The sequence below is a fragment of the Vulpes vulpes genome, chromosome 1, assembly GCF_048418805.1.
Source record: "Vulpes vulpes isolate BD-2025 chromosome 1, VulVul3, whole genome shotgun sequence".
Taxonomy (NCBI): Eukaryota; Metazoa; Chordata; class Mammalia; order Carnivora; family Canidae; genus Vulpes; species Vulpes vulpes.
This window is the reverse complement of record NC_132780.1, coordinates 68,321,580-68,331,252: the sequence shown is the minus strand read 5'-3', so window position 1 is coordinate 68,331,252 and position 9,673 is coordinate 68,321,580. Positions and strand designations below refer to the sequence as shown.

General features: G+C 35.1%; 1 protein-coding gene across 2 annotated transcripts in view; it reads right to left on the bottom strand.

Annotated features, from left to right (window-relative positions):
• Window positions 1–799: 799 nt before the first annotated feature.
• The window catches only part of C1H6orf118 (chromosome 1 C6orf118 homolog), a 31,538-nt gene continuing 22,664 nt past the window's right edge, over window positions 800–9,673 (bottom strand). For both annotated transcript variants that reach the window (XM_072766476.1, XM_026015974.2), the window contains exons 7-10: window positions 7,666–7,847; window positions 4,741–4,794; window positions 4,125–4,186; window positions 800–2,551 (exon numbers count right to left, since the gene is read on the bottom strand). In XM_072766476.1, the coding sequence (XP_072622577.1) occupies window positions 2,476–2,551; window positions 4,125–4,186; window positions 4,741–4,794; window positions 7,666–7,847 (374 nt within the window). In that variant the 3' untranslated portion in view covers window positions 800–2,475. The remainder of the gene's footprint in view (window positions 2,552–4,124; window positions 4,187–4,740; window positions 4,795–7,665; window positions 7,848–9,673) is intronic.

Below are 9,673 nucleotides of genomic sequence, written 5' to 3'. Positions count from 1 at the left end.
ACAGTGCACATCCAATCCATTTGCATTCTAGACAGTTCCATGTGTCCATGGTTTCCTTAGAGTTGCTTTCAGATCTCTTTACTTCCTCCTCCTCGTGGCTCATCCCTAATTGAACATCCAGACAGCCTGGAGGCTATAGGCTTTGGTGAAAATGTCATATCTGTAATTTATTCTTTACTTTCAGACATATAATCTGGTTGTAGATTTTTTTAAAAATCTCATCTCTTAAATTTGCAAACTCAAATCAGTCCGTTTTTTTCCACACTGAGAAGCCATATTTCTCATTCTCTGTATTCCCTTTTATTTATTTTTACAAATAAGCTGATCCAGGGTTCACCCTTCTTGTCATATGTTATCACAACCACCCCACATTGGCTCAAACAAGTTACATGCCCTTAGGCCAGCAGGGCTGCAAGATACTGGGAATGCACAGGTATTTGGTAAACTCGTTGCCAAATTATATCTCAAACTGTTCATGTAGACTTACACTTGCTCCAACAGTGGGTAAAGAGTGCGCCTACCCACATCCTTGTATGTATTTAGTTTTATCAGACTTTCTTTTTTGTTGTTGGTATTCTTTTTACAAGTCTGTACAACAAACTATCAACTCCTTGAAGATTGAGGCCATGTCTTCATTTCCGTACTTCCAGCAACTGGCAACTGTCTGAAATGTACATGAATATTGATCTAATGAATGTTGCTTGAATAAATGAATAAATGGTAGAATTACTTATATTGCTTTTAAATGAAAAATTTACCAGTCCAAAGAATACACATAGCAAAGTGCCTGCTACAAGAGTTTGATCTTAACAAGGTTTTATTACAATTAATGTCATATCTCTTCAAAAACAGTGCTTTTGTGAGCCAGAATAAAGACCAAATAACAAAAGGACTTTCCACCCCCTTTGCCACTTCCCAGCAAATTCACTCAGCCCTTAATATCTAAAGTCCTCTTAAATGGAAGAGCACACCTTTTTGCCTCTAAATCCAGCCTCCACTACTTTCTAATTGGATCATCCCTGAATCTTACCTCTTGAGTGAATTGCTCTCCCTTGCTTGGCAAGGAAGTAAATTCAGCTTTGATTGTTGGTCTGTTCCTTTTTACATCTAATAGTCTTCATGTCACTTGACACTACATAAATGTGTTTCCCTATACCTTGACCAGTGATATATATAAATGATACAGTATAATGCAGTGGTAAGAGTTTAGGAATTGAGTAAACCAAATCTGGGATTGGATTCCTGCTCTATTTTTCACAGCGTAGTTTAAACAAATCAATTCACCACTTCACATTTTCATTCTCTCCCCCATAAAATGGGAAATAATAATGCCTCCTTAATAAGATTCTAGTGAACATCAATAATCAATAGAAGGCAACTTGAATGTAGAGAATTCAACAAACATTAATAAAGCCTAATTTGTTTATATATATGGTGAACATTTGCAGTTTCAGCTGCCACCATTTTATCTCTAAAAGCAGAATGAATCATGCCCCAGGAAGAGCTACTGAATTTAAACAGAGCTGTGATGAACATGCCATCCTGACATTGACCTCCTGGCCCATAGGAAGCAAACCCTGCTCATCTCTTTCTGTCTCTCTCTGACCTCAAACTCTACTTTTCCAGGTTAGGATCAAATCCCTCATGTAGTTAAGCCTTACCTTTAATCTTCACAACAGCCCTATATACAGCTGTCCAAAGAAACTGGACTTATATTTACTCTAAGTGCTCAGTCCAGATTATAGGCAAAGTGGGGATTTAAAAAATTCAAGTCACAATGTTGTCATGAAGATCACAGTCAGTCAAGACATACATGTTGCAAGTACCATGCCAGTACCATAATGTTTCAGAGCACTGCATCACTTACTTATAAGTAAAGATTATTTAATTAAGTGAATGTTAATTATGTGGTTACTACATTTTATTAAATGTTCATATATAAACCTGCATTGGCTAATAAAAAACATATTTGATCTGTATTGTAGCACTGCTGAATTTCTCATTCCTATCAAATAATTGAAAATATTTTTCTTTGGGGCGCCTGGGTGGCTCAGTCTGTTAAGCATCTGCCTTCTGCTCAGGCTATGATCCCAAGATCCTGGGATCAAGTCCCGCTGCATCAGGCTCCCTGCTCACAGAGAGTCTGCTTCTCCCTCTGCCTCTGCCCCTTCTTGTGCTCTCATTCTCTCTCTGTCAAATAAATAAATAAAATCTCTTTTAAAAGGTATTTTTCCTTGGAGAAAATTATTGAATTAAAGCAGAATATACTCTAAGAACCTCTATAGTTATGAATATGTATACAAAAGTAAAACTAATCAGATGCATACATGTATTCATTCCAATAACTTGAGTAGGTTACACATACTACGTTAACTTTATTAGAGATTAAAACTGAAAAAATGAGATGTATCTTCATTAATTTATACATCTGCAAATATTCATCCTATGTACATGGTGGCTGTGAATTTTCATAGGTCATTTTCCAGTCACTTGAGAGTTATTGTTTGCTTCCTTTACGTTTATAAATTCTTTAATGAAATTCCAAAGTTTCCTTAAACACAAAAAATGAACACAATAAAAAAAAAAAAAAAAAAAGAACACAATATATTAGACAAAAGTACCTTAAGCATAAAATAAAATTTTAAAACAAATATTCTAGGATATATTTACACAAAAACACAAAGCAAGACTTTGTAATCCTCTGCTTTCATTTTAAAGGATTTCTTGTAGCACTTTGGCCTTGAATGTAGCAAAGATTTTCCCTATATATGGGCACAATCACCTGCAGTATTTTTCAGACTAATTATAATGTGGCAACAGAGGTAGATTTGCCTTGGACATAATGATATTTAAATTTTAGGTCCATTAAATCTCATTCTCAAAACTGTGGAAGGAGCCTTCTCAATTTTGTATTTGTAATTCTATGTCACTCCTTTGAGGACACTCAACGTAATGTAATCCACCTGTGTGGTTCACTCAGCAACCATGCTAACACCTTTCTCCCCTTTCTCTACCATGTAAGCTGGAAAGTAGAGTGTGCTATTTCCTAGACTCCTTTGCAGCTAAGGATGGTCTTGGGATATGGTGCTGGGCAATGAGAGAGGGGTGGAAGTCCCAGGGAAGTGCTTCCCCTTCTAAATAAGACAGAAAAGTCTCATGAGGGCAGCCCCGTGGCTCAGCAGTTTAGCTCAGCCTTTAGCCTGGGGCCTGATCCTGGAGACCCTGAATCGAGTCCCACCCAAGTCGTCGGGTTCCCTGCATGGAGCCTGCTTTTCTCCCTCTGCCTGTGTCTTTGCCTCTCTTTCTGTCTCTGTGTCTTTCATGAATAAATAAATAAATAATCTTAAAAAAAGAAAAGAAAAGAAAAGTCTCATGATGAGCTCTTTGCCTTTTGTCCTTCCCTTTCCCTTTTATTCTTCTACGGGATGTAGATGCCTGCCTGAAGATAGCCAGCCATATGGAGGCCTGGAGGCCTCCATACTCAAGAAATACAGAGAAGGAAGGCAGAAGAACATTGCTTCCTTGATATTATCATTGAACCTAGGCCACCTAAAACTAAATGTCTTTTTACTGTTGTTAAGAATCAGCACTTTTCATGCTTAAACCATCAATGGTTTTCTGTTGCTCTCAGACTTATCAATCCTGAAATTTGAACTGTAGAATCAATTCTAAGAAAGTAACTATATAAAGCTAAATTTATGTAATAGATAATGTAAATCAGCCATTTCATTTTTTAATTAAAATTATCAGAGTAATGCATGTATTACTCTGATTCTTTGAAAATTCAATGTCACTAAAAGCCATATAGTTACAGAAAAGAAAGCCACCACAGTCATATGCCTCCCCACCTTCCTGATCCCTGCCCATGAGAATGTACCCTCAATTCTTCAGTTCTTTCCAAAGAATTTATTTCCACATTGTTAAGTAATAGACAGTGATTGAAATTTAAATCGTGGGCTAAGCGTTCTTGAGCACAGGCAAGGATGTAACATATATATTTAAAATTAACACTCATGAATATAAATACTTCAGGATTACAGTCTAGTCTAACTTAGATTTGAGTGGATGGCTTTGAGAATAGTATGAGATTGTCCCACTTCTCTTATTATGGCATCAATACTTACTGCTGCTCTTCCTCACTCAACTTACTCTTCTCGATGCTCTGTTTCACATGGCTTTCAATAACCTACCAAGAATCAAAAATCATTTGGTCATGTATAATGGCATGATACCGATCTTATATGATAATAATATTGAACCAAAATGGAATACTCACTTTTGGAATCAGGAATAACATAATAAGTTATACTATATATAATATAGTACAGAGGGATATACATATTTATCCCCAATATATACAGAGGGATATACATATCTAATTGAACCAGAATTATAATCTTTTAAGCAGCAAATTGTTAGTATGTATTCTGGAGGGATATCCTGAAAGTCATTAGAGGAATCAGTTCATAATATTCCTTGCTACCAAATAAGACATGTGGTCTTATGAATGGTCAATGGTCAGAATGGTCAATTCTGATTAGCATATTCAACTATTAAGAAAGAATATTTATTTTTTCACTATTTGCTTATATCTGTACAGTTTTAAGCTAATGTCTGCATAGTGAGATATTCCTACCACTACAGAAAGTTATCATTTAGAAAGATGATGACACAGTACAAGAATCACACATCACTAAAGAAAATATTTTTATTGAAAAACATTAATTCACAAAAACTTACATGTATTTTCGTCTTTAAAATTCTATTTTCTGTTTCCAATTTTATAGCTTCAGTCTGGAGAAGAAATGGTTTCAAAAGTAAGATACTTAGTTAAGAATATTTGTTAAATACTTCTCTCCACTTATGGAACAATAAGTATTATGTAAATGGTGTTATTCTAATCTCAAAAGTACCCAATAGCACACCATTTAAAAACAGATGAATAGGGATGCCTGGGTGGCTCAATCAATTAAGCATCTGTCTTCAGCTCAGGTCATGATCCCAGAGTCCTGGAATCAAGCACCACACCAAACTCTGCTCAGGAAGAGCTTACTTCTCCCTCTCCCTCAGCCTGCCACTCTACCTAGTTGTGTACTTGCACTCTCTCTCTGTCAAATAAATAAATCAAATCTTTTTAAAAAATGAATAAACAAAGCATGAACACACTCATGAAGGACATGTGTTAAAGACAGAAAAATCCTTGCCTTCTAGGTCAAAAACTACAGGAGATAAGGATTGATATTAGAAAAACCTAGAGAATTTTAGGGAAATTCTAGAGAAGTTCCTCAATTTTCATAAACTAATAACAGAATTTGTTAAAGTGACTGGATACAATATAAAAATACAAACATTGGGGCACCTGGGTGAGGTAAGTGATCAACCCTTGATTTCAGCTCAGGGCATGATCTCAAGGTTGTGGGATCAAACCCTGTGTCAGACTCTACGCTCAGCATGGAGTCTGCCTGAGATTCTCTCTCCCTCTGCCCCTCCCTACTGTGCTCATTCACTCTCTGTCTCAAGTAAACAAATCTAAAAAATAAAACAAATATCAATAAATCACATATATACCAACAATAACTGATTATAAATTGTAATGTAAAATGATTTTAAGGTTTCCATTAACAATAGTAACAGATGTCATAATGTTAAAATAACAAACATAAAAAAGACCAATGCATACAAATAAATAAATATAAAATGATCCATGATGAGAGTGTTAATACTGTGAAGCTATAACTTCTTCCCAAATTAATCTATAAATTCATTGTAAACACAATCAAAATACTAAGACTATTATTACGGAACCTTGAAAAATTGTTTAATACTGTGAATGAGAATCTCCAAGATAATTGTGAGCAAAATAATGATGGCCATTAAGACTTGCTCTTTCAGATATTCAGCATATTGAAAAGTATTCACAATTATATCAGTGAGGCTGGATAATGTATAAGTAAGCACCTAAGTGGGGTTTTAATCCTAATTCTACTGCTTTCTCACTATAAGTTTAATTAAGTTACTTAGCACAACTGTGCTGTGGTTTCCTTATCTGAAAAAGAGGGCTAATAATATGTAACAATAGCTATAATACTATTATAATACTATAATACCTATCTCTTAGGGTTGTTGGGAATTATCTGAAATATTTTTTAAATGTTCACAGTAGTATCTGGCACATTGTAAATTCTTGATATATTTAGTTATTTTTTATTCTGGTTAGAAATGACATATTTCACATCCAAAACCAGAAATCAATTACTTCATAAGATAATAAATACAATTCTATTGGTACCTTCCAGTATTTGATTTGAGCTAGGTATGTATAAAAAATAGTTAAATGAATATAAATTAATGATATGAAACCCTTATAGGGATTTTCTATTTCTTAGATTAAATCCACTTGAAGAGGTTTTAATTAAAAAAGAAAAGTTTATATCATGCTCACTAGATTTAAAGTTATACCATATTATTTTCAGTTTTCAAAATTTCAACTGTAAACTAGTGTTCATTCTCAGGTCATTATTTCAGTTAAAAAAGAACAGACTGTACACACACAAAAAAACACAGAAGGAAATCTGAACATATTATTTTAAAAGAGAGAGAGAAGTCAAAACAAGTTTAAACCACTGCGAGCTTCCTATACACTTTATAATTCTGCTTTTAAAAAATATATTGAAAAAAGATAGTCCTGGGAAAATATATTTAACTATATAACCATGAGAAAAAGAATAATCGCACATCTCTTATAAACTCTATAACTAAGTGTAACATTGAGTCATATTCTGCACAAATAATTAGATTATAACCTATAAAAAGTAGGGCAGCATAACATTTCAAAATATAGACTACAACCTATATTATATTGTTCATAAAAAATTTGGTTAGTAATAATTGTTAAAAACTCCTTTTAAGGTAGCTGACTCTCCTTTCAATGGTAGTAATGAATTTCTGTCTTCTAACATAATTGTACAAATCACTGAAAATCTAACTATGTGGTTTCAATGTGACACAATGAAAATTGTAAGGGCTTTGGAGCACCAAAAGAATTAAGCTTGAATCCCAACTTTGCCATCTGTAAACTGTGTTATTTTGGCCAGGTTACTAAAACTCTCTGAGTTTCAGCTCAAGCTAATCAGTACATATATTAAATACTAAATGATGTCTGTCATTCCTTTTACAACAAGCATTTTCAATACAAAATTGTTAAACTTGGGGTACCTGGGTGCTCAGTGGTTGACTGTCTGCCTTTGGCTCAGGTTGTGATCCTGGGGTCCCAGGATCCATTCCCTATCAGGCTCCCCACAGGGAGTCTGCTTCTCCCTCCACCTATGTCTCTGCCTCTTTCTATGTGTCTTTCATGAATAAGTAAATATAATCTTTAAAAACAGAATAAAATTGTTAAACTTTAAGAGACATCAATTGCCCTGAAAGAGATACAATTTGAACCTTAACAAAACTCTACAGAATTTTTATCACCTTTATTTTTGTTATTTTAGCTAGATCTCTTAATTATTCTAATCATTTGTTACAAATGTTTTATAATGAAAATATATTTGAACCAATTTTCCATTATTGTTTACCCAACTGCAAAATGAAATTGTTTCATGTGTTTGCCAACATCTTCAAGCAAAAGAACAAAATAAACATTCAAACAAATAAATTACATACCTCCATGCTTTTATTCCTATTTTCAGCAATATGTGAAATTTCAGTATGAATCAAAGTTGTTTTAATTTCTCTTTCGAGAGCTTGAATTTCATCCCATTTACTAAGTATTTCACACCTCTTCTTTTCAACCTTCTCAATAAGAGTAAGGGAATCCTCATCCATTACATCTTTCTTATATGATTCTAGAAATATTTTTAAAAGCAAAGTACTACTGTTTAATATGTCATCTCTTATTAATAGTATTATACATTATTAACAGTACTATGTGTTTTACACAACTATAACACATAGTGAAACTCGAGCTCCAAGCACATCAATAAAAATTATCTGATCCAAGAATGGGGATATTCCTCCCCTAATTCATTTATATAATCAATAAGTATTTATTGAGTGCCCAGTTTGAGCACCTAACAGTGTGGGGACAGTGCAAGGACCACTTTGTAGAAGTGTGGTGAAGTTGAGACCCAAAGGATGAAAAAGGAGTTAGACAAGTGGAAGGGGGTAAAAAAAAAAAAAAAAAACTATGCAGTAGGGTGCAGATATTGAAGGCCAGGAAGTGACATCAATGAATATTAGAAAGGAAGCAGGGGGGATCCCTGGGTGGTGCAGCGGTTTGGCGCCTGCATTTGGCCCAGGGCGCGATCCTGGAGACCCGGGATCGAGTCCCACGTCGGGCTCCCAGTGCATGGAGCCTGCTTCTCTCTCTGCTTGTGTCTCTGCCTCTCCCTCTCTCTCTCTTTGTGTGACTATCATAAATAAATAAAAATTAAAAAAAAACTAGAAAGGAAGCAGGGGAAGATCTGAAAAGGTCTTATAACCTATGCTAAGAAATAAAAGCTTTTGAGGCTTTTAAGGATAAATACAATCACACAATGGTCACTCTATCTACAGTACCAAAAGTGGATGAGAAAGGCTGAAGCTGGAAAAGGATGACCAGTCAGAAAACCACTACAATCATTCAAATAAGATCAGGTCAGGATAATACCTGTGGCATAAAGAGAAGGGGAGAGATACAAAAATGATTTAAGGAATGGAAACAAGGAGAGCTTGGTAACTGTATCCAGATGTAGAGGACAAATAATATCAAAATAACCCTTGGGTTTCAGCCCTACTACAACTAGGAACAGATGTGGTAGGAAAGAAATAAGTTCAATGCAGCAGAGAGGTAAGAGAGCTGGGTTCGAATCCCACCTGGGCCACTAGCTACAAGCTGTGTTGAAGTGATTGATAGGGTAGAAATGGAAAGGTTTCTGTCACAGGCTTTCTAACTTGACCTCCATGTGATACCATTCATTGAATCGGAGAGTTTAATCATGGACGCGTTGAATTGAGGCACCTATGAGATACCCAAGAGGTCATGCTAACTAGACAGCTGGATATATGGATCTCAAGCCTAAAAAAGAGATTTGGGCAGGGAAGAGATTTGGAATCAAAGATGTGTTCATTGAATCAAAGACATGCTGGGCTCCAATGAATGTCAATATTTAAGGATTCAGAAAGGAAATGGAGACATTGAGAGTAAGTCACTGCTGAGGGAACCTAATATTCAAACAGCACAATTAGATTTTGACTACAATGATAGGACAATTTCTTGAGGAAGAATGACTACTCTTTTTTTGAATAGGAAAAACGTCAATTTGAGTAATAATACTTACCTGCGTATAGTAAACAATGCAGAAGCAACTGCCATCACTCAAACTTGCCAAATTTGGAAGAAAAGAAAACTTTGAAGATGAGTTTTGAAATTCGGGGGAATAAGCAAATACACCATGAACTAAGCAAGCAGGCAGAAACAACCAGAGTTAAACTTCTACACCAACAGAACCTACAGTCTGATCCCACCTTAACCTAAGCTGAAAGTTTTAATTCAACAATTAACTGGGGATATAGAAGCCAAAAGGAGTATAAGGCCACTCCAATGACCCAACTGTTGTTACCCCTTTTCTATTAAAGAGGAAGACTGCAGTACCAGGAGGAAGTTCCACAGAAAATACGATTGGAGAAGAGG